At 36.3% G+C, this 26,016-nt stretch overlaps 1 protein-coding gene across 4 annotated transcripts in view; it reads right to left on the reverse strand.

Annotated features, from left to right (window-relative positions):
* The window catches only part of LOC131688989 (nephrin), an 837,157-nt gene that overhangs the window by 377,437 nt on the left and 433,704 nt on the right, over positions 1–26,016 (reverse strand). For all 4 annotated transcript variants that reach the window (XM_058973699.1, XM_058973698.1, XM_058973697.1 and 1 more), the window contains exons 3-4: positions 22,631–22,783; positions 8,639–8,818 (exon numbers count right to left, since the gene is read on the reverse strand). In XM_058973699.1, the coding sequence (XP_058829682.1) occupies positions 8,639–8,818; positions 22,631–22,783 (333 nt within the window). The remainder of the gene's footprint in view (positions 1–8,638; positions 8,819–22,630; positions 22,784–26,016) is intronic.

Genomic DNA, 26,016 nt, shown 5'->3' on the forward strand with positions numbered 1-26,016 from the left:
ACATTTACGTTCCCTAAATCGCTTCTAGTCCCATAAAAGGTGAGGTATACAAGTAATCTGGTGTCCTGAAATTACGATCGAAACGTGTCTACACGAAATTTGCTCCCAAAAGAGGAAAAAGATCGTAGTAAACCACTTTGTGAATAAAGAGTGCAGCACCTAGCTCGGAATAAATTTAATTTTGTGTCTCTAGTACCAATTTGGGAATTTATCATCTAACAGGACGAACGCCAAATTTAGTTAAAAATAAAGAGTTCGTTTTCGCTTTCTTATCAACAAACCAGAGTCTTCAGTGCTTGCTTCCCGAAACATCATAGCAAGACTAGTCAGTTGGTTTTGGCACTCACACAAGTTGTGTCACTGTTTGGATTCAGCGTCTCACCGGTCTCAATTTTGTGCTGGGTAAATCCGTCCAACTGTCCAATAAGTGTTAGTCACTGATGAGATGGAAATGCAAAAATCCAACTTTATTAAAGATTTTCCAATTCAGTCAGAGAAAGACAGCAGCAAAGTACGCAGCTGAACTAATTTTATACTACCACACTGGCAATGTCATTTGTATATGTAATCCTCTGGTTTAATAAAACAAACTCTCAATGTTTGTAGGATTGACCTCATTTGGTACAAAAACATTATTATTGGATTGGTACAAATTTAAGGCATAGTGGCAGGATGTCAAACTCGTCCAAAACCGTGTTGAATCCTCGTTAGACCTGGGTAACGGCAAACGTCGCTTTTGCAGGCATTGCTCATCTTCAAATCGCTTGTCAGATAAGAGATTTTTGACAAATTTTGCTGCTATTTTCTTGCAAATGCTCAAAAACATTCTATGACAATTACGAGATAACATTTTTAAGTAGAATATTTTTAACGTTTCAATTCAATAGCCCCGTTTCAAAATATTGGTCTGAACTCTTACTGAAAAAATAAATGTGTACGTTAACTGATTGCAAATTTTGGAACTAATGTCGTAGAATGTACAATTGGTACAAATACCGGAAATAATGGATTTCGTGAAAACACTAATTATCTGCACCATGATTGCTCCGTACTATTCAACCGAGCGAGTTAGCGCCATTAGCACGGCCTCTTTATCGTCATATGAGCTGCGACACACGTATAAGGCATGTTCCAGAAGAAAAATTCATCAGTTTGCTTTCTGACGACGTCAAACGCAGATCGCTCGTTGACTAGCCAAAACCGTCAATATGGAGGATGGAATACCTGAGAGCCTCAATGAAATACGTAAATAGCGGTGCCATATATCCGTCTGAATCATTCGTCGCTTGTCTGTCAAACGAGCAACATCATGGCTATAGCGTCTGGACGGTTCAATAAGTGGTTCACCACCGTTAACCGTGTTCGAATTTGTACCCGTTTCTTTGCTGTGTGGAAAGCTTATCGTATGGGTGTTTTGTCGAAAGAATATAGCAATGTTATGGTTCGAGTCATGTACACATGATGATTTACAAAGTAGGTGGGAAAGAATTGAGATCAACACAGGCTGCGACGTGATGTACTACTTGTGATTTAGCGATAGAAAAAAGAATTATTTTATTTAAATTAGTTAAGGAATTTGCGTTTCGATTTCGCTTCATATCTAAAATAGTTCGCAGCAAATAGACAACAAATTCAAATTTTCTGGTTGCACAAAAAATGTACCAAATCAGTGCATAAATCTGCATTCAGAAAATCTCCCCGATAGCTGATTTTCTGGTTCCCGACGTCGGATCGATCTAAAATTTTGCAGATAGATTTAGAGTTACAACGTATTCTTTGAACGAGGTTGAACGGTCAATCTCCCTAAAAGAACACTTCGCAAAAATTTCCAATTTATTTGCAGTTACAACTTTTCTTATAATTTGTTTTCAGCGTTATGCGTTCTATAACACGAGAAAGTACGTAGTATTGCTAAATATAGTACAATGCTATATTTCAGTTCTAAAGTTATTCAAATTCGTCATTTATAAATGGCTCTACTATAATTTATTTTACCTTAAAACGGTTTGGACAGACAGTTTATTTAATAACCATAGAAGGCAAGAGCTGTCTTTAAATAATAAGATTTAGATTGAAATTATTCCTCGAAAATGAACAGAAAGTGCGATGATCCGCTAAAGTTTTTTTTGATAAATTGCCTCTTATTTTGGTAGGAAAAATCTATAACCCTAAGTGTCAACAGGGTTGGGAACCAAACACAGTAAATAGCGTCTTCGCCAGAGTTATTCTCTATCCGAAAGCGAATAGAAATCAACAGCAAAATGCACCTTTCAATCAACCATAGTAGAATAGATATTAAAGTTACTACGATTTTTAGTTAGTATTACGTTGTATGAGCTTTAGATCTCGAAAAAATCGCCTTTTTTGGAAATCTAAAGTTTTCATCCGTAAAAATCACCTTTTAGAATTTCAGAATTGGAAATCAATTTAATGCTAAATGCCTTAGTTCGGCGGTCATCTTAAAAAAGGTTGGGCAACATGTTTACCTATTTTACTAAACAATGATCTACGGTCTCGTTAAGATACAGAAGATGGCATTAGAATTATGAGGTGTTGCCGCCTATTACTCGAAAGCAAAGGTTATAAATTATCAAAATTATTCACCCATGCCCAAATCCGCATCATCGCAAACAATTCCCACTAAATCCCGAAGAAATTCCACTTTTATCAACTCACCGGAAAAGTCACATCCAGGCCGTAAATCATCACGTTTTTAATTCGCCCAAGCAACGTCAACAGGAAAGGCAGAATAACCGTCTTTCCTTTATCCGAACGAAAACAAAAACGTGTCAGAAACACACACACACGCTACCACCCGAACGGCTCTAGTTTCCGGCATATGTGCATTCCGGGCATTTAATAAGAGCTTGGAACGTGCCATTAACTCGTTCCGCACACCGTTCGATAGTTGTGTGTTCAGTGACGGTCGTCGTCGTTGGTTGCAGTATGCCTAACAACAATCCACCGACCAACTTTTGGCTTTCCCGTCACATACACGTACACAAACGGAACACCAAGCGTCCCCACCGGACGCATAAAAACAAACCCACTTTAGTGCAGGCGGCCATTGTTTTAAGTGTTTTGTGAGAAAGGATAATTTTCACCGGTTGTCGTCCAGAAGGATCCCCCCGTGTGTTCCGTGTGTAGTCCACCTGCCCATTAACCCCAAACAGGCAAGGGCCCGCACATTCTTTGGGAAAGCCTTTCCGAAAGCGGGCCCAGTTCGGTTCATTCCCTTGTGAATGTTCATTTATTGCACCATTAAACAGCAACATTTATGGCGTTCTGCGTCTACAAGGAGCCGCTCAGTCTGCTTCGGTCTTCTTCCGTCGGTTGGTGCCCCTGTTTCTCATGAGCTTTTTCCCCTGCTTGCCCAGCTCCGTACTTCCATGCTGCATCATCGTCATCGTTCCGGCGTCATCGTTCCGGCAGCTCACCGAGCGAAAGATATGAAAGAAGCGAGAGAGAAACAGATCCCGAGAAAATCCCTTTTTCAAGTGGTAGCATTCCGATAATTTCCAGAAATTTATTCTCTGCTGCAGTGCAATTTCATCGCATTTAATCGTAGGCCTATACCGACGGGGAGGGGAGGTTGGGGGTTTTGTAAATGGTAAGGGATTTGCAGGCTGGATTCAGCCGGCCCAAATCCGAGATCAGGGAATGTAAAACGCACCAATTTATGTCACATTTGACACATGTATCGTACATTTAATGCGCTCACCCCTTTGAAGAGCTTAACCGCATTGCTGGTGATGTTGGCTGGTTGGCTGACTGGCTGCTCTCTTGGCGTGGTGGCTGGAAGCTCCCATCGGAGGGATGCTGCCTAGCCATGTTGCGGTGGTGTTAGAATTAATAAGAATGATGGAAGGGTTTAAAATTGAATCTCTGTTCGTGTCCCAATTATTTCCGCGTCAACCACAGAGACATGCTTTCATTTCTCGTTTGACTGTGCGCGTGCATGCGATGGCGTCATCGAATTGTATCCACGCAATTTTCGCAGTTAGAATTATTAAATTACCGCAACATATTCAATTTCATGTTTCCTCGGTGGCGTTGCTTTAATTTCAGCAAGAATCCGTGGGTTGTTTCCGAATAGAGCATTGTTGGAAGTTTTGCTCTCTAACGAATTTGATCGGTGTAAAATATAAATGCTTGAAAATCTGTGATAAAAATAAAAAAAACATTCAATGCGTTCGCTTGGTCACTGCTCTAATATAACCCAGTTGAGTACGCCCGTGCTTTAGAAATACCTACAGAAGCACGTTATCAGATGCCTTAGTGAAAAAAACGCATCACTTATATCCAAAATATGCAACGTGTGCACAAATAGGTTCATTATCCTATAAACCATCAAAATCAATTGGACATGAGAATTACCAGCCCAACGACACAAGCATAAAAATAAATATTTTTTCTCAATGCTGACTCACGATAAGATTTACACACAGCAATTTCGAACACGGTTAACGGCGTACAACCACTTATATACTGTTCGGACGTTATAGTCATGATGTTGCTCGTTTGACAGGCGAGCGACGAATGATTCAAAGGGACACGTGGCATATCTATTCAAAACTTCACGTATTTGATTGAGTCTTTCTGGTACCCCATCCCTAATATTGACGGCTCTGGCTAACTAACGAGCGATTTGCGTTTGACGGGGACCGACAATCATGCTGCAGCTGTTACGCCGTCAAAAGGCAAACTAATGAATTTTTCTTCTAGAACAAGCCTTCTACAGGTGTAGCAGTTCATTTGATGACAGAGCCCCCTCTGCTGGCAATGCTAATTCGCTCATCTGGCAAGCGATCTGAGGATGGGGCGAAAAGTTTAGGTTCCTATTCATATCTGGGACCATCAACGGACAAATGTACAATGATATTCTGGAACGATATGCCAGTACTTGACGCTGAAATTGGGATAACTGTCTATTTAGGGAGTTGGCGACTTTGGTGAAAAATATTGTCATCCATTAGAACGACGCACATATTGCTGAGGAACTGCGTGTAACCATGTGAACATGTAGTACAGAATGTTTCATGGTTTGAAGCCACCAATTATCCATATATTTACATTTTTGAGTGATGCAGTTTAACATGCTAAATTTTCTTGTTCCCAATTTTATGGCTTTCACATCCGTCGGCTATTACTATCTCAAGCTGCTTCATTTTGTCGTTTTTTCATTTTAATATTTTCGTTATTCGTTATTCGTTTTTCATTTTTCGTTTTTCGTTTTTCGTTTTTCGTTCTTCGTTTTTCGTTTTTCGTTTTTCGTTTTTCGTTTTTCGTTTTTCGTTTTTCGTTTTTCGTTTTTCGTTTTTCGTTTTTCGTTTTTCGTTTTTCGTTTTTCGTTTTTCGTTTTTCGTTTTTCGTTTTTCGTTTTTCGTTTTTCGTTTTTCGTTTTTCGTTTTTCGTTTTTCGTTTTTCGTTTTTCGTTTTTCGTTTTTCGTTTTTCGTTTTTCGTTTTTCGTTTTTCGTTTTTCGTTTTTCGTTTTTCGTTTTTCGTTTTTCGTTTTTCGTTTTTCGTTTTTCGTTTTTCGTTTTTCGTTTTTCGTTTTTCGTTTTTCGTTTTTCGTTTTTCGTTTTTCGTTTTTCGTTTTTCGTTTTTCGTTTTTCGTTTTTCGTTTTTCGTTTTTCGTTTTTCGTTTTTCGTTTTTCGTTTTTCGTTTTTCGTTTTTCGTTTTTCGTTTTTCGTTTTTCGTTTTTCGTTTTTCGTTTTTCGTTTTTCGTTTTTCGTTTTTCGTTTTTCGTTTTTCGTTTTTCGTTTTTCGTTTTTCGTTTTTCGTTTTTCGTTTTTCGTTTTTCGTTTTTCGTTTTTCGTTTTTCGTTTTTCGTTTTTCGTTTTTCGTTTTTCGTTTTTCGTTTTTCGTTTTTCGTTTTTCGTTTTTCGTTTTTCGTTTTTCGTTTTTCGTTTTTCGTTTTTCGTTTTTCGTTTTTCGTTTTTCGTTTTTCGTTTTTCGTTTTTCGTTTTTCGTTTTTCGTTTTTCGTTTTTCGTTTTTCGTTTTTCGTTTTTCGTTTTTCGTTTTTCGTTTTTCGTTTTTCGTTTTTCGTTTTTCGTTTTTCGTTTTTCGTTTTTCGTTTTTCGTTTTTCGTTTTTCGTTTTTCGTTTTTCGTTTTTCGTTTTTCGTTTTTCGTTTTTCGTTTTTCGTTTTTCGTTTTTCGTTTTTCGTTTTTCGTTTTTCGTTTTTCGTTTTTCGTTTTTCGTTTTTCGTTTTTCGTTTTTCGTTTTTCGTTTTTCGTTTTTCGTTTTTCGTTTTTCGTTTTTCGTTTTTCGTTTTTCGTTTTTCGTTTTTCGTTTTTCGTTTTTCGTTTTTCGTTTTTCGTTTTTCGTTTTTCGTTTTTCGTTTTTCGTTTTTCGTTTTTCGTTTTTCGTTTTTCGTTTTTCGTTTTTCGTTTTTCGTTTTTCGTTTTTCGTTTTTCGTTTTTCGTTTTTCGTTTTTCGTTTTTCGTTTTTCGTTTTTCGTTTTTCGTTTTTCGTTTTTCGTTTTTCGTTTTTCGTTTTTCGTTTTTCGTTTTTCGTTTTTCGTTTTTCGTTTTTCGTTTTTCGTTTTTCGTTTTTCGTTTTTCGTTTTTCGTTTTTCGTTTTTCGTTTTTCGTTTTTCGTTTTTCGTTTTTCGTTTTTCGTTTTTCGTTTTTCGTTTTTCGTTTTTCGTTTTTCGTTTTTCGTTTTTCGTTTTTCGTTTTTCGTTTTTCGTTTTTCGTTTTTCGTTTTTCGTTTTTCGTTTTTCGTTTTTCGTTTTTCGTTTTTCGTTTTTCGTTTTTCGTTTTTCGTTTTTCGTTTTTCGTTTTTCGTTTTTCGTTTTTCGTTTTTCGTTTTTCGTTTTTCGTTTTTCGTTTTTCGTTTTTCGTTTTTCGTTTTTCGTTTTTCGTTTTTCGTTTTTCGTTTTTCGTTTTTCGTTTTTCGTTTTTCGTTTTTCGTTTTTCGTTTTTCGTTTTTCGTTTTTCGTTTTTCGTTTTTCGTTTTTCGTTTTTCGTTTTTCGTTTTTCGTTTTTCGTTTTTCGTTTTTCGTTTTTCGTTTTTCGTTTTTCGTTTTTCGTTTTTCGTTTTTCGTTTTTCGTTTTTCGTTTTTACAAAATCGGACATAGACAACCTAGATGATATACGAGCACCACCTAGAATTTGCGTGTAAAATTTGTTCAGTTTTTGTTTTGTTTTAAATAGTAGTATGAAGCTTGAGAACAGCGCAGGTCTTATTCATAACACTTTTTTACTTTCTGGTATTAAGCTTATTCATGAGGTTTCAGTTTCCTTCTTACTGACTATTATTTAGATAAACCATCTTATTTTAGATATTGAGTTGGAGTAATTCATGGAAATATACCCCTCCAGATGCTCACAAAAGATCTCTGTAAATCCTTCTCCTCCGGTCAACCTTGCTAAAATCAACCATCAAAATATGTCTAAAGCAGACATATAAAAGCAGCCATTTTGCAGTGCCGTATATGAACATCATTGAATTAAAATACCGCATCCCATTTTCCCTACCAAACCATTCTGATTCAGGATATATCAAAATCCCATCCATTTGCAAGGACGAACATGCTCTTCTTTTTCCAACATTTTCTAAATTAATGTCAAACCTTTGCTGAACCGAATTTCTTTGTTGCGCCGCTGGCACGGAATTTTCTCCGAGCCCGGGTACAATCAACCCTCTGCCATGCTTAATCACGATTTTCCCCACGGGGTCGAATGGAGAGATTGGGTATTCCGGATAAGCATATTACATTAGTTTCCATATCGTCACATGTGATATTCACTCTTGTACTGTACGGTTCGAAGGAACACCAACCACAATCATCATCCTCATCATCATCATCGTGGCCTGACGACACACCATCCCAAAGGTCCAACCAAATATTCTGGTTCTAGCTCAGCAACCATACCAAGGACGGAACTTTCCCGACTCCGGCTCGATTCATAAGTGTATTAACAAATCCAACTGTAATTATTCAGATTTTCCCCGGGTGTTTCGGATTTGAGCCGGTAGACTCCAGCCACAGTGCCGCAAAACGACGACGACGACGGCGGCGACAAGTTGAAGTTGATTAATTTACTACGGTTTCGAGCTGTCCAGCCTGGGCTAAGTCGACCCCCGGCCGATTTGAGGCTGACGCCAGCCAGCCAACCAGCCAGCAGCGAGAAAAGGGGCAAACTTTCTCTCGGACCATTTACCAAAAGCGATGATAAATTTTGCCAGCGAAAACTTTTTGTTCCACACTCACACACACACACATAGACAGACAGAGACACAGCTTCTCGTGCTGATGTCGTTCCGAAAATGTCACATTGAAATGTCGTCGCTAGACGACTGCAAGGCCAGCCAGGGGGAAGAAAGTGTAGAGAACAAAAAAAACTGCTAAAACGGCGAATCGAGATCGGCAATTCCGGCCAACATCTGTTAGGAGAGTATAATTTCGCGTTATATCCTTTTTGCTTTTGTTTGATTCCAAAGAACGGACGACGGACAACCGGTCCCGGAGCTTTGACCGAGTGCGAACGTCATAAATTTTGCGCACATGGAAGCGCTTTTCCATTTTCCCAACTCGCAACTCGGGTTCGGTTGAAAAATTTCCCCCCTTGAAAATGAGCTATGTTTGCGTGCGTGTGTGAAAGTATGATTGTGATGCTGTACTTACATATTACAATCAGCTTGGCATTGGCTCGGATCGCTGAGTTGAATTTTGCCGGTCCCACTTGGCACTGGTACTCGGCGTCGTCCTCCAGGGAGGCGTTGGAGATGCGCAGATTGTACACGCCCTGGCCACGGTCACCGAGCACCGAGTAGCGCGGGTAGCCCGGTATCGTTTGGGAAAACCCTGTGGAAGATAGAAAGTGTACGTTCAGTAGTTAATAAAAGGGGATAACACTTAATTATAAAAGTGCGTGTAGTGCAAAATATTTCCTAGGTGATGCGTTGAGGGGGTTCGTCAAGAGTTTTCTGTTTAATTCACTTACTTGCTTCTTATGTTATAAATTTACATTATTGTCGGACGAAAGATACTTGAATCTGTTCGTAATCAGCGGGTTGTTGCACCTCATTATTTATCAGCAGTAGCAGAAATGCATAATGAAAAAGGTCCTTGTAAAGTCTTACATTGAGCCACTGGAGCTGAGATATTCTCATTCACACTAATCTTACGATTCAAGCTGCTACGGTACTACACGGGGTGATACTTAGAAGAATGTTAAAACGCTGCTGAGGATATTATACAGATATTGCTCTGCAAAAAGCGACGATATGGTTAGACTACTTTTCTCCTAAAGAAGAAAATTGAATTACAGCCATTTTGTCTTAATGCACAATACCTATCATTACAGTGAGTCATGGATCACCGATTCGACTTCGTCTCATCAGTATATGACAGCCAACTGTACTTCAAAGATAGACGAGAAATCCGAATAGGATCACCACTCGTGTTACCAAGAAAATTACTAGTCAGGAATTATAATCCTATACTCATAATCGCCGAAGTTATAATTGTTGAAAAGATTATATTATAATCCAATTAGGAAGTCAATGTGTTACACTTTGCTAAATTCTCTTTAAGAAAAAAATTTGATTGAATAATCTATATGTCGTGGATCACGTCGCTTCAGTATCGGACAGCAAACTTGGCAACACAGATATACGTTAAATGAACTGCAGGTAATATGAATTTTTAATAGCTCCTCGAAAGACAAAACTTAGGGGAAGGTTCTCATTAAAAATTTTCATAATTTTTTTTTCTTGGTATCATTTAAAAGTTTTAAGTGTCTACTATATTGTGTTAAACAGGTTTTTCGATCTACGCATCAAAACCAGTTTCTATAGGCCATTGTTCGAAGCGGCGTCCTGGCTACCATGGAGCGCTATCGGTTCGAGACGGGCGCCTCAGGTAGAAACCTTTTCATATACTGGGTATGTTCTCAAAATGCTTCGCGTTGCACTGTACATATGTACAGGCGAAGGTACTTCACGGTTTTATCTGTAGAGGCATCGCAGAATAATCTTGAGTTATCAAACAACTACATAGAAAACGGCGAAAAACGAGCAATTTTGGTCTAAATTTTTGAAGTTACAATTTAGTCCGCTATATTGGAATCGTCAATTTTTTGTTTTTTGTATTTTAATACATATTAACTCGAATTTGTGTTCATAAATGACAACAAAGTTTTCGCCACAGCTGCTGATTCCTTGCCGGATCATCAGTTTCTGGGCGAATTTATTGGTGAAAACAGATTTTAATTTGCTGGGCCCTCCGTGCTGCAGCCAGATAAGTCTTTTATTTTAATTAGCCTGCAGAAGCGAGTTTTTAAAGTTGGTGTGTAGGAACAATTTTTTTTAGCATTCTAGCTTTTTACTGATCGCCTTAAGTCGAAACTTTCGCTACTGAAACACCCGTATTTTATAAACAAATAGCTCTCAGAACTCTTCAAATTCAACCACTAGAGTTGCTGCTATAGAATTAAGAAAGTACACGGATTCTAAGCGCAACAGGGTTTAGCATTTGTTAAATACCTCATTGTAAGATTTGACCATAATGGGTTATTTTCATTCGGCATTGTTACATTGTTGGTTCTATTAAATAAAATTTTGGGTCTGGTCAATACAACACCAAATAATGTTTGAACAATTTAATACACCCTTAAAATATAGTTCTATGGCACAAATATTACTTTTTGGGATATTCTGAGCAAAACAAATTAGCTATGTTTTTAGTGGTCAGCCAATGTCCAGTCTTTTTTAATGTTCTAGAAAGGAGAAGAATAGACTGTTCCAACGATATTCTATGTTATGTTCTCTTGTTATAAATACTACTCGGTTTTGGGCCAACAATATGGAAAATTATTGTGTAACCTTTTCATTAGAAATATGTAAGTTGTTCAACTGTTTATAAAATAGCGTCTTTGATTTAATAAAATCGTATCTAATCACCTGTTGATCATCGAAATCGGTTTAAAAGCCAGAGTACTTCAATTTATCCTAAATTAGAAACTTGTGTGCATAAATTTTTAAGGGGACTGTCTCACATGAAAATGTCAAAAAACCTGTTTTTTTCCCTCGGTTGTGAATACATTCACTAGAGTGTGTGTATGTGAAATTTGGGGTGAAATTTGGACAAAAACAACAGCAGATATAATTATGGAATCGGATGCGTAAAAATGCCACACTAGCACCTTAAGAGTTGATGCGAGCTAGTTCGTAATTCGAAAAAACGACAAATCTGTCATTTTCAACCAATTTTCATTAGATGCAAAACTTAATGTTCACTCTAATTTTCTATAAAAAAGGATAAACAGGCCCTGAAAAAGGTTCAAACCACGGGTCGAAACGTTGGCAAAAATTGAGAAATAATGAATGTATTTCGTAACTTAGCCTGCGACACCAAAGTTATATTACGTGATCATCATTCGTTAACTCGATTCTTGAAATTTCAGGTGTTTTTATTGATGTTGTTATTATTGTTATTTTTATTATGTATTTCTGTTCAATGTGGTCATTTAATTCATTCAAAACAATTGTTAATTTGTGTCATTTTTTTCGTTATTAAAGTTCTTTACCGCGATTTGATTTTTGATTAAATTATGGACAATTTTTCATTAAATTGTCATTTTAGATTTTTTTTGCTAATTTGTTCTTTTTGATACTTACACTATTTTTGTACATACTAATATTTTTATTATATCACCGGTATCAATTTTCGTAAATTTTTATTTTTTTTCGTTTTTTTATTATGTTTTGTAACTTTTGTAATCATTTGCTTGCTTTATTTTTGGCGTTTCCAGCTATTGTTGTTTTATAATTACTGTCATTTTACTTTCCTATTTCGAATATAGAGGTTTTCAGCTTAAGGCCATTCCACAGTGTTTTAAAACGTCGTTTTCGTGCTCAAAATTAATAGCGTCTAAACCATTAACTTTAGAAGTATAATTTGTTCGGAGAAGTTGTTGTTTTTATGATTGCGCATCCACAGGAGTATACCGTTCAATGATTAATTCACCTATAAGTGATATACGAAATTTATTTCCGAGCTAATTAAGATAGAGACTTTGTGTCTTCAGCAAAGTTGTAGCAAATTTTACTACAAAAGAAATTGCTGAAGACACCAAATACATAGCGTTAATAGTTTAAAAGGTATGGAACATACTATATATGGAAGACCTCTTAAAATTAGTATTTTCATGATAACTTTTTTAGACATTGTCCTATCTTCTTGGAATCTTCCACAAAGTTTTTTGCGGTATTAAAACACATATTTTTGACGAACATAGTTACTTCCTATCTACTGAATTCATAAAAACATGAAGCTGTTTATCGCAGTGCGCTTGAATTGTTTCAGTTTATACCACTGCGATGGCATATTGTATTGAACATAACACTCGGGGAGAATAGCGTCGACTAGCGGTCGGGCCACTATATTAAGGTAAAAAGCTAATACTTTCAGTATGTTATGATGTTGCTTGCTCTTTTTTGCTCTTTAAGGTGGAAGTTACCCCAAAAATATCGTAAATTTCGGAATATCTTTTTAAATTCAATACATAGGAACTAACTATGATCGGCAAAAATATGTGTTTCAATACCGCAAACAACTTTGTGGAAGGTTCCAAGAAGGTAGGAGAATGTCTAAAATAGTTATCATGAAAAAACTAATTTTAAGGGGTCTTCCATATAGTATGTTCCATAACTTTTAAACTACTAGATATTTGGTGTCCAGCAATTTCTTTTGTAGTAACATTTTCTACAAGACACAAAGTCTCTATCTTAATTAGTTCGGAAAATAAATTCCGTATATCACATACAGGTGCATTAATTACTGAACGGTATACTACCGTGGATGCGAAATCATAAGAACAACAACTTCTCCGAACAAACTATACTTCTAAAGTTAACGGTTTAGACGCTATTAATTTTGAGCACGAAAACGACGTTTTAAAACGCTGTGCATTCGTCTAGTTTTCAGGCTATAGAATTCTCTCAAGAAATATGAGCCCTATGTGCGAGGGTGGGAATCGAACCCAGGTGACCTGCCTGCAAGGTAATTAATTTATCAACTACGCTATGCATGCCCCTTTCTGTTGTTTTACGTTTTATTAGTTGTGTGATCTTTTGTTAGTTTTTTTATTTTTTGTAATTTAGTAATTTCCAATATTTTGTCATTCTTGTTGTTTTTGGGTTTTATTGTTATCGTTGATATTTTTGTAATGTTAGCCATTTTGCATTTCTCAATATTTTTGAACTTTTGTTGTGTTTGTTACTATTGGTAATTAAATAACGATTCGTCATTATTTCTATTATTATTTTGTAATTAATGCTATTTTTGTACTTCTGCTATTCCAGTTATTTCAGTAATTTGAATATTTTCGTTATCATTTTTTTTACAATTGTCGTTGGTGTTGTGTTGTTATTTTCTTTAATTTTTTTGATATTTTGTTATACTTGTAATAATTATAGTTTTTCTGTTATTTTTGTAATCGTTTTATTTATTTCTAGAGAAAATTTTCAATAGGACGTAAGTAACATTGAGAGCCTCTCTTTGTTTACTTTCTCTTTCGTTTATTACGACGTCATTACAACACTTTGTACTAATTTTCCAGTACATATCGAAAGCCGACGGTTTTTACTACAATATTATGCAAAGAGTAGAGTAGTAAATGTTGAAATGGCCGAGTAATGAACAGAAGAGAAAGACCTTAAAGAGAATCTCTCATTGTTACTTACGTCCTATTGAAAATTTTCTCTAGATTCCATTTATTATTTTTTATATTTAGTTTTTATGTTATGTTTTTGACGACTGGGATAGTTAATCAATGGAAATTTAAACGGCTGTCTCAATCAATTATAATCAAAACGAATGTTGGTTACTGTCCGACGTTTCGGCCGATTGGTGTTGGCCTTCATCAAGGGAAATACGGCCTTGATAAAGACCAATATCAATCAGCCGAAACGTCGTGCAGTAACCAACATTCGTTTGGATTATTCTTGACTGAGATAGCCGTTTAAATTTCCATATTTTTTATGCCCACGCCATTTTTGTTTTCAAATTTTGTCGTAATTTGCTATGACTCTGTTATTAACATCATTTTTTTATTCTTCGTAATTTTGATTCATTCGGCTGCTGTAGATGTGTTTGTGATTATTGTTTTTGATCTTCTATTAATTTCACTGTTTTTGATATTCTTGTAGTCTTTCGTTAAATCTGTCATTTGTGATACTTTTGTTATTTTTGTGAATTTGCGCTATATTTCATTTTTGAAATTTTGTTACATTTTTGTTCCCTTGTTACATTTGTAGCTTTTGATCTTTTGTTATTGTTGAAATTATTGATTCTTGTTGTTTTTATAATTTCTGTTGTTTTTATATTTGGGCGATTTTTGTTATTTCTGTTAGTTTAATAATTGTTACTTTTGTTATGGCTTATAATTTTAATATTTTGATATTTTTCTATTATTGTTATTTCTACTTTTTTATATTTTTGTCATTTTGTGACCTTTGGCCACAATGTCGTCGCGACCTCAGGTCACAAAACGATAGCTGGTTTATATTTGTCCATATTGTATTTTGGAAGTATAAATAAATAACAATTTATGACCTGGCTCGTGTATCTGATGCCTATTCTTTATCAGTTTTGTTTTTTTATGTTAGTTTTGAAAATTCAGTTATTTTGGTTTGAAGTTTTTACTATTTCTGCTATTTATATCGTTTTTGTTATATTTGTTGTAATTTTTTGTAATATTCGTTAATTTTGTTATTTTTATAATTCTTGAAATGCCTATGGGTCATTCCATACGAAGTGATCAAGGCACGTGTAATCGACCTTCACGGATTTGAACCAAATTTGGACGAATTGTTCATCCAGGGCTAATATACAAAAACCCAATTTTTTGTGTGAATTGAACCACCCCTCGGGTCATGGGAGCACCCCCCGTTTTGGCAAATTGCCAAAACCCTTGATTTTCTTTTGATCATATCTCCGGTTCTATTTAATCTAGAATCAAACCGCAAGATGGATTTTGATGAAAATTGTTCAAGAAATCTAGAAAAAATATTAATTTTTGGCGCAGTGCTGCCAACTATGCGATTTTTTCAGTTAAATATTAAAAGTTTATTTTTCTCTCAAAACATATATTTTAATTTTGAAAATTCAAATGCCATCGGGTTCCTCAGACATTGTTACATAAAAAACATCTATAATCTCAATATAATTTGAGCGGATCATGAGATTCACTATTTTGAAAAAATCAATTTACCAAATAAAATCGCAAGCGCACAACACTAAAAAACCAAAAAGCATAGTTTTTATACGAGGTTAATATAAAATAGTCTGATTTTTTTTTCCAGTGTCAACAACTAACTAATTTGATGTCAAAAATTTTCCAATTAGGTATATGTAATTGAAAATTTTATTAATTTTAAAAATTGTAATCATCGTTAAATTCAGTTCACCACTAGAGGCTGCAAACTTGAAGTTCAGAGACGATGATTCGCGTATAGAGGTCGACGCAAGCCGCCAATTAGAATTTCGGCGCGATAAAAAAATTAATAAAAACATTTGACAATCAAAACTGGATTTTCCTATGTCACTTCATTACATCACAAAAAATTCTTAAGCTTAAGGGGGTCTTCCAGCGCAAAATTTATAAAAAATTATATCTTGATTTAAAGATATTTTGCATCTTTAAGTTAAAAAAAAGTTCAAGAAAAGATTTACTCAAATTTCACTTGGTTCGTCTGCTAGAGTGCATCAAATGGATTTCCATGTGAGGCTGACAAAAGCAGGGGAGACAAAATCGGGGGCACACAAAATCGATAGCTGATTAAAACGGGTATTTACTGAATTCCCATTTTTATCATAGACGCTTTTTGATTTTTTTCATCGTTATTCCCTTTTATTTAATTTACTTGACAATTTTGAGGTGTACCTCATTAGACATGAATACGTTAGGCATACGAACTTTAGGCATACGAACGTTAGGCATACGTAGGCCTAATAGTCGGTAGGCATAAAAACGTTAAGCGTGATGGACGTTTGACATAACATATGTCTGGCATAATGGGCGTTAGGCATAATGGACGATAGAAATAATGGACGATAGGCATAATGGACGTTAGACATAATGGGCGATTGGCATAATGGTTGTTAGTCATAAATTATCATGTCAATGTATAATGTAAAGAAACAAAGTTTTTGACGGCGATAGCGTTGAGTGGTAAGAGCATGAATATTTCCTTTTTTTGAACTTGGAAATATGACCAAATTCGATCAACATTTTATCCTGCTGCATAATTTTGAAGAATTTTTTTCTAAAATAAAGATGCGAACGCTAAAAATGGGAAATCGCATTTGTATTTAGGTATAAAAATTACACAAATACTTTGATAGATGGTCACATACATGCATGTTGCCATTGTCCAACCATAAAATATTTTACTTGAAGAACAGCTCATGAAATGAAGAATGATACATGTTATTTTTATTGATTCAGCGAACATACAAATATGACTCTATATATGTATACCATCAAAGATAAAGCTACATAAACTGCCTGACGCGACCCAAAACACTACAAATTTTTATAAATTCTGAAAATTGTTATTATTAGCCAAATCAGCTCTCTAAAATAAATACGAAAGGGTAAATTTTGTTAACTCTAAAGAAAGATCATTAGGTTAAAATTTGTAAAGCTGTGTAAATTTTTGTAAATTATGCCTATCATCCATTACTCCTAACGCACATTACGCCAATCGTCCAATATGCCGTATATTATGCCAATCGTCCATTATGCCTAAAATCCATTATGCCTAAAGTCCATTATGCCTAACGTCCATTATGCTTAACGTATTTATGCCTAATGTCGCACACCAGTAGTTTTGTTATGTTTATTATTTTTGTTCTTTTTATTTTTTGTCACTTTCATTGTTTTTGTTTCGTTGTTTATGTTATTTCAGTTACAGTTTTTGTTATAAGTTTTATTATATATATAAGTTCATTTTCAGTTAAACTTTTGTTCTATATTATTAGGGAATCCCGGGGCTATTCAGACCTACTTAAGCAAATCGCCCTTTTAGGTGGATAGATGTGAAAAAAGTTACCGGTCAAAATTCCTAATTGTTAGTTTGAAACCTCAGTTAGCTTTTGGGGCCAAAAAAGTTCATTTGCACCACTCAATGACAGCGCTAGGCGACGATTTGCATACCTCTACGTTTTTCCATCCTTTTACAATGTAAGGGTAATTCGGACTTCCCTACGGGATAATTCAGACCGCCCTTTTTCCTTTAATTTTTTTACGATGGAATTATGAATTATTAACTATGAATTAGTTACAAGAGAGACACCTTAAGAAGCAAAAAAAAGCTTTACAAAAACTTAATCTGGTATGTCACAGCTGTCGATTTGCGGCCCATGTATTTTCTTTGCTGTGGCGTGTGAAATGATGTGCGCAGCTGCAAGCCGCTGAACGGTGGTTGATGGAATAGGGGGTCCGAATAGCCCCGTACGCTCATATCGCACAAAAGTCGTTTTCACCCAAACAAAAATTATTCCATAAAATAGGACCTCAAGCTTTCCAACTCACTTCTCTTTTATTTTTCACTTTTTTTTGTTTCTTTAATCATGGTTATTCCATTATAATGATTTTTGTTTTGAGAATGACAAAACAACGAAACACGCTGTATCTCCTTTCTACAAAGAACAAAGAATCAACTTCAGCTCTCAAAATTAATGTTTCAGAATAGCGGTTCCACGAGTATGTACGATAGTCAGAAAGTCTTGCTTTTTTCTGAGAAATCGAGGGGGTCCGAATTACCCCCACAGTCTTAATAGCCCCGGGTTCCCTTATAATTTTTTTGTAAATTAATATTTTGGCTTTTTAGCAACTATCGATATTTTTGTCATTTATATTATTTGGTCTTCTTAATTAACAACGTAGATTTAATTATTTTCTTGAATTTTTATTACTAATTGAGTTTCTATTTGTCATACATCTTTATTTTTGTTATTTCTGTTTGATATTTCGGTTATTTTTGTTATGTTTTGTAGTTTTCGTTATTGTTGTTATCTCTATAATCTTTGCTAATTGTTGTTATTTCTTTTGTTTTTGTTATTTTCGTTATTTTGCTACTTTTGTTGTTTTTCAATTTTTGTAGTTCTTTATATTTTTGATCAGTGGCTATTTTTGTTCTTTATATTGTAATAGTGATTATTGCTGATTATGCCGTTTTCGTTATTTTTGTTATTTTTATTATTTTTAATATTTTTATTATTTCTGTTGTTTTTGAATTGATTACTTATTCACTATTTTTGACATTATTGAGATATTCAAAATTTTGTGTTACTAATGCTGTTAGGTTTTGTCATTTTTCAAAAGCTGTGATTTTTATATTTACTATTTTATATTCATGTTTAACCATTATATTTTATATTCTTGATTAATTTGGTTATTGTAGTTTTGATGGTTGAATTCGTTGTTTGCTATTATGTAATTACTGTTGTGTTTTCTGTTTTTGTTATTTTTATTATATACCCGTTTTTTTATTTCGATTATAGAGCTTTTAACCTTAAAGTCATTTGCCTCTTCGGGTTAGAAAAATCGTATGAAAAATTTCTTACCCTATGTGCGGGGTCGGGACTCGAACCCAGGTGCGCTGCGTACAAGGAAATCGATTTACCAACTACGCTACACCCACCCCTGGTATACCCGTTTTTATCAGCCCCTTGGTATATTATATGCTGACAGAATGGGGACATTGACAGAATCGGGAGATTTTTTTCATTCTGTTTAATAAATCGAACCTGTTAAAACATTCTTCTTTAGCCCTAGATATAGCCTCATAACCTCTTCTGATTATTTAAAGTGAATTTCCTTCATTTTTATTTTCACATAACGTGCATCTTTAATATAAGAAAATGTGCTCAGGAAAGGATTTACTCCAATTTGGCTTGAATCGTCTGCTAGAGCCCATCAAACTAATCAAGCTAATAAAATCGAGTCTTTAGTGTATTTCTGTTTGAGTTAGTTTTGTTATTGGTGCTTCTGGGATTTTCATCATCGTAGTTCTCATTTATTTTATATTATTATTTAGTTTTGTTGTTTTTAAAATTTTTATTCCTTTTGATTTGTGGCATTTTTCTATTTATTTCAGTTATAGCTTTGTTAACTCAATGAACTTGAGTTTATTTTTTATACTTTTTTCCTTATTGTCGATATTTTTGTTGCTATTTATTTTGTTATTCATATTTTCTCTGATATTTTTATTGTGTTTAATTTAATGAAAAGTTTTGAGTCCTGCAAGTTTTAATGTAAGTTTCTACAATTTTAAAAAATAGCTCCCTACGAGTTTCAGGGAATTTAAAAAAACAGACCCTATCAATCGTAAGCAAATTTTAGGCAGGCCCTTCAAGTTGTAGGGAAGAAATGTCTAAGAATTGAAAAAGACCTAAACATTTCAAAACAACCCCACGATATTCTTTAGCATAAGAACTTTAGATAATTTCTATGAAAATCAGGCAAAGCCATCCCATAAAGTCGCTCAAATAGTTATGATTTAAAAATTCAGGCCCGACCTCAAAATTTCGATGATTTTTGGTCGAATTTTAGAGATCATTATGGAAGGCCTTCGAACTTCAGATAAGTGCTATGAAGTCAATAAAATCGTACGTAATTCCGGTAAATACTAAAAATTTCAGGAAAATTTTAAGAGACTCGGAGATGTCTTACTAATTTAAGTCAAGCTCTATGATCTATAGCCAATCCATACAAATTTCGAAAAATTACTACAAAGTGCAGGGAAATTTTATAAAACTAATCGTGAGGTACTACTACGGGCACTAATTGAGTGCTATGAGCATTGCAGAAGCGCTCAACAGTTTAAAAAACCTGTTTTAATCCACCTAGAGGTGCAATTGTGCCTTTCTCATTTCTCCAAACTATGATTTAATAGCTGGTTCGTACAATATAACATTATTGAATTGTTTTTCCATCTTATTACACTTGGTAAGTATAAATAAGAGCACCTTTTTGCATTCATCGCGGTATCAGTTTGAATCGGAGTTTTCTATGTGATCGCACTCCACAACCCGTAACTCCGGAGCCGGAAGTCGGATGGGGATGGAATTTAATATCAGTTTCCAGGGACGCAACACCTTTTATTTGAGACTAAGTTGACCAAATCGGTCTAGTCATTTTCGAGAAACCAATATAACCGTTATTCTGAATTTGGATGCTTCCGGATCCGTCGATGGTGGCCAGTGTGGCCAAAGAGACTTTGAATGACTGTTGGTGACCTAGATCTACAAATTCAACAGTTGTGTTTACATTTTGGAAAAAATTTCACCTTTTTACATTCATCGCAGAATTCGTTAGAATCGGGATTTGCTGCGTGATCGTACGTATCACCCTGTAATTCAGGAACCAGAACTCGGATCCACACAAAATTCAAATGCAGCTGATGGACCTTTCATTTAAAATCAAGTTTATCAAATCGGTTCAGAAAATTCCGAGAAACCGATGTGGACAAATCAACAAATTTTGTTTTGTAACCATACTCTTCAACTCGTAATCCGGAACAGGATGTCGGTTGAAAATGAAATTCAATAGCAACCTATGGGAATATTATACCTTTCATCTGAATCTTAGTTTGTAAAAATCCGTTCAGCCATTTCCGAGAAACCGATGTGGACATTTTGTAAACAAATCTGCACATACACACACACATACATACATGCATACATACACACATACATACACACATACATACACACAGATATTTTGCGATCTCGGCGAACTGAGTCGAATGTTATATGAGACTCGGCCCTCCGGGCCTCGGTTAGAAAGTCGGTTTTTGGAGCAATTGCATAAACTTTCTATATGAGAAAGGCAAAAGAATAGTATTTAATTACCTTAATAAGCATGAGTTCAATGTTATCTTCATGTGATTATAATTTGGAAAGGTTGGTGGAATGGGTTTGAACGTGTAGGGAATGGGGGGTTAGTAGAGTGGGAGTGGAGGATGCGTCAGAAATCCTTCATCTTATTTCGGTATACGGGATGGATGAAGGAAATGCGGGCGTGAGGGTAGTCCAAGGGGAGGGGAGTGATGAAGGAGGGAGGTGTAAGGGCAAGACGGGGGGGGGGGGGGCGGCGACGCAATACTCAACTGCATATTTTGCCTTCCATTTGAGACTTGGTTTGAGAAAATCGGTTCAGTCATCACCGAAGAACCGATTTGACTTTAATTGTGGAATATGCCCGGAATTCCGGACTTCCGGAATCGTCGATAGTGGACAATATATTAAAAGAATGTTTGATTGGCAATCAGTGATCTAGATCTGCGATTAGAAGTTATTTGGTGACCATTTCAATAGTTTTTAGCCTCTGAGGTATTACGATTGTACCGATTTATATGGGAAATTCCAGTGTATCCTTACTAACACCCCTGTAACTCCGGAAGCAAGAGTCAGAACCGAATGAAATTCAGCAGCAGTCAATGGCATTACTGTATCTTTCATTTGAAATCAAGTTTGTAAAAATCGGTAGAGAATTCGTTGGGGAATGGGTGTGATATTAGCTTAGGAACTTAGCGGGTTCCCCGGGGGCGTCATGAACCGTCATAGGTGGCCAATGTGGTCAAAGCTACTTTGATTGATCATTAGTGATCCAGACCCGCAAACTAGAGTAATGTTACATCAATTTTAATATGTTTTACATCATTTGAACATCATGGTGGTACCAGTTTATATGGGAATTTGCTGTGTGACCGCACTCTTCAACCCGTAACTCCGGAACCGGAAGTCGGATCAACTAAAAATTCAATAGCAGCTTATGGGAGCGTTATACCTTTCAGATGAAACTAAGTTTGCGAAAATCGGTTCAGCCAGCTCTGAGAAAATTGTGTGAGTTTAAATGACACACACACACATACACACACACACACACACATACATACACACACACACAGACATTTGCCGATCTCGACGAACTGAATCGAATGGTGTATGACACTCGGCCCTCCGGGCCTCGGTTAAAAAGTCGATTTTTACAGTGATTGCATAGCCTTTCTTTATATGAGAAAGGCAAAAATGAGGAAGCTCACTAGGAAAGTTCCACAATGAGCGGAAGTCTCTACTCGTTTTTGAAAACTTTTTGGAGTAATCCATAATGGTATGACTACAAATATCGGTGGGAAGTACCGAACTCCAAAACGAATTGTTTAGTTATACAAGAAGGATAATATAGATGCATAGCAAATCAAAAAATCTTGCGGTATATCATTCGAATTTTAGCAAAATCCTGCAAATTTCAGGAGAATTCTTTGAACTTCAGAGAAATCCTATGATATTCAGAACCACTAAAAATCCTGTAAATGCAGCTTACTGATATTTTTTTTAAGAATTTAAGCGAAATATGACAAACTTCTGAACATTATGACGTTGGCGGAAGATCATTCCAGCAAATTTTTAATTGTGTCTATCCATATTGAAAAACAGTCACTTAGTTTAAAATATTCGTCACAAAGTCCGTCGTATGTTCCCTGAATATCATTTCGAAAACCACCCGTTGACATGCCAAAAATCACGCCACCAAAAAAGTAATAAAGCATCTACTTATGTCACCTGTTTCATCGCCAGTTCCCTTCAAGCAATGTCACTTACCCAGAGCAAATCCGTCCTTGGTCCATTGCACTGCCCCGGCCAGGTTGTAGATTTCGCATCGCAGCAGCGCTTCGGAGCCCTCCAGCACCTGGAGGTCTCGGGGCATCACCCGAAACTTTTGCTGCTGTGCACTGACTAGTAGTGCAGGTAGTACTGAAATTAGAAAGAGAAAATGTGCTCGATTAGATCTCAGTGTGCGTGTGTGTGTGTTTTGATGGAGACGCTTGGTTAATCGTTTTAATTATGCTATTTTTTCCTTAGTGGAGAACAATTTTGGTAGAAACTATTTTTTCTACATAAAGGAGAAAATTGTTTATTTTTTGTGCGTGAAGAGCACAAAACTTATAACTAAATTACTTATGGAATTTACGTTTCAACTTCGTCTCATCAGAATCCGACAATAACTTAGTGACAGGACTAAGCTAGCACCGGATTGAAGCTACTTCCAAAAAACGGAAACACAATTTGTATTCCTCAGCAAAACCCGTAATTAAGCGTTATGCCCCGCAAGATAAGTTTTTTTGGGCTAGCGTCAATCCGGCGCTAACTTAGTCCTGTCACTAAGGTTGTGTCGGATTCTGATGAGACGCAAAATTCCACAACTAATTTAATCGTTTCAAGTTGTGTGGCTCGTCAAGCAGCTAACCATGGTAATGAGAATATATGAGACTAAAACAAACACCGTTAAACGAATTTCTTCGGAGCAAATACAACTTTTTAATTAGCTAAAACCGAGTTCGATGTCGATATCCCGATTGAAACAACAATTAAAATCACCCTTACCACCCTGCAAAAGTGAAAATTCTTCCCACACAAAACTCGAATTTACAGCACTTAGAGAAATTACACTTCCGAGGTGTGCCCGTACGTGGCCAGTTTGCGCGAAAAGTGAGAGCCGACTTTGCACTTGCACTTTGAGTGATAGTTAGCAGCCATTTTTTTTTCGTTGTGAATAACCCAGCTATCCCGTCCGGTACGGTGTTCAAAGCAGCAGGTAAACGCGCAAACGGTGAGGGGGAGGGAATGGCAGCCGAAACAAGCAGCATCAGGAAAGTTAAAATTCAATTTGCAAGGTTTGCACTTTTTTGCTTCGTTGTTGCTGCCCACGAACCGGGCGGCCCCGCTCGGTGGAAAGTTGTGTAATGGAACAAGTTGTACTTGCTAGGAATCGCCGCTCCAGTGCATACAGAAAAGGGAGGACGACGTGATTCCTGACGGGCTGCTCAGTACGAGGCAAGCGGATGGGCTTCTGTTTGCCATGTGTAGCTTCTCTTATTTTTGTTTGGTTGCTTCTAGTACAAGAGATGAGTACGTTTAGACAGTTTTAACAACTCACTGATTAATGGCGGTGTGAAGGAGGAAGCAGTTCCTGGATTTTTGTCGAAAATAATAATCTGAAGAAGCGTGTACTTGAAAACATTAAAAATCGTTTTAACTTAAATCATTAAAAGAAACCGCAGTAAAAATGTTATTTTGATTGTAAACAGAGCCTCTAAATCCGCCAAAGGCTCGACTCGACAGAACAGCACACGCCGTTGATGTTCTAATCTGTGAAAATAATTTATTTCTTTTTATTGCTTCCACATTTATCTCGTTCGTAAAGAAAATTCCTTCCAGCAAATTTCTTAGACGCAGGTTGTTTTCTTCACTTCTTATTTCTCATACTCGACGTATATATCCAGGATGAGTTTCAGGTCGTGTTTGATCCTTTTTGTTCCTCTTGTCGTAGCACAAAAGACGGCAGGAACGCCCTTTTCAACGCTAAATTATTGTTTTAATTATTTGAATTTAACATGCAATAAACATTGTACTTAATCTGTATACTCTCGTCTCCCCCGAGGAGCGACGGAATTTTCTTCGCCTATTCGACTGTGTTTTGAAGCCTCTAATCTGTGTCAGCCACGCTTCTTGGAATTATTTTCTCCAAGCGTATGTCAGTTTTTGGCAGGAGGTAGATGCGTGCTAGGGTGCTGAAAGCCTCCCCGCACAAAAGCGTGATTGCTTTTAATGTTTACGAAATTGTTCGGCTGAAGAGTGATTTGTTTACGCCACCCACCCACCATCTTGGGCGACCCAGGTCGCGGCTTGGGTTAATAAAGGTGTTAATTTGAAATGTTATTTTTAATCATTTTTTTCCAGAGAAATATCATTATGGTGGAGAATTTGGATTTGGAAAAACTGATCAGATGTTTTGTTGAATCATAAAAAGGAATAAATTGAATTGCATTTAGCACAAATCTAGTCATCGGTTGGGTATTTTTCTCCACAGATTCGAAACAGAACAAAGAATCAGAAAAGTTTCCATTAAATGTCACTTTCATCACCATCGTTCTATAAAACTTCGGAAAGCAATTGATACACATCCTGAGTACTTTAGTCCTAATTGAACAAACAATCGAACATCAGTAAAAAAAATCCCGATCTGAAAGCTTAATCCCTGAATGGACCGGAGGCAAAGAGCACTGCAGACATCACAAACACAGCCCCGACCCAAATGTACGGTACAGGATCACGTGACGCTCGCTGGCCGGTACCGAAAGTTCTCTTTTTAATTACAAGCGCAACCCTAATTGAGTGCAACTTTTGGCTTGAAAATAATTGGAGTGCTGTATGCGATTAACAGGCAAAAAAAAGTATCATCATTTTTGGCAACCGGCAGATTCAATATCTGTGCTACCAGGAGCAACAAAAAAATCGTTAAAATGACTGCATCCTGTTTCGCAAAATAACAGACGAAAAAAAATACACTTTGATCAATGTTCATGGAGAACGCAACGCAGCACCAATCAAAAGTGTCGCTTTTTTCGGCGAACCGTGGATAATCGCGACCAGATCCCGTATACATACCTTCGGGGATAAATTTAACCAGGTTGAATTTTGTTTTTTTTTCTCTCCTGTTCGAAGCACACAATTAACGCACGTCACCGAGGCAAACGTAATATCTTTCTGCGCGCCTACTACTACTACGCTTAATCCCCGGGATCCATTCGGGGATCAGAGCATGCTGAATCCAATCAAAAAATCATTTATTTACAGGTGAATCACTGCAGGAATCGGATCCTTGAAAATCGCTTCTCTCGTTACTATAGCTTCACCAGCATACGCCAGCATCCCGGCGAGATATCGGATAAGCTCGATAGGAACGATAATCGGCACCGGGAGTCGAGCGTGCCAGCAGCAGCAGTAGCAGCAGCTGACATAAGGGGAAGTATAGAATGGCTTCCGGTAAACTAGTAGCGACTTGTATGTACTAGAAAAGGTTGCAATAGTAGAAAAAATGGCAGGCACTCGGGGAATTTGTGTTATTTTGCACGATTGTGTTGTTCTGGTTTGGGTATATTATGCAAGTGACTGAGCGTGGTACCAAATATGGCCACAAAAAAATC

The sequence above is a fragment of the Topomyia yanbarensis genome, chromosome 3 (assembly GCF_030247195.1).
Source record: "Topomyia yanbarensis strain Yona2022 chromosome 3, ASM3024719v1, whole genome shotgun sequence".
NCBI lineage: Eukaryota > Metazoa > Arthropoda > Insecta > Diptera > Culicidae > Topomyia > Topomyia yanbarensis.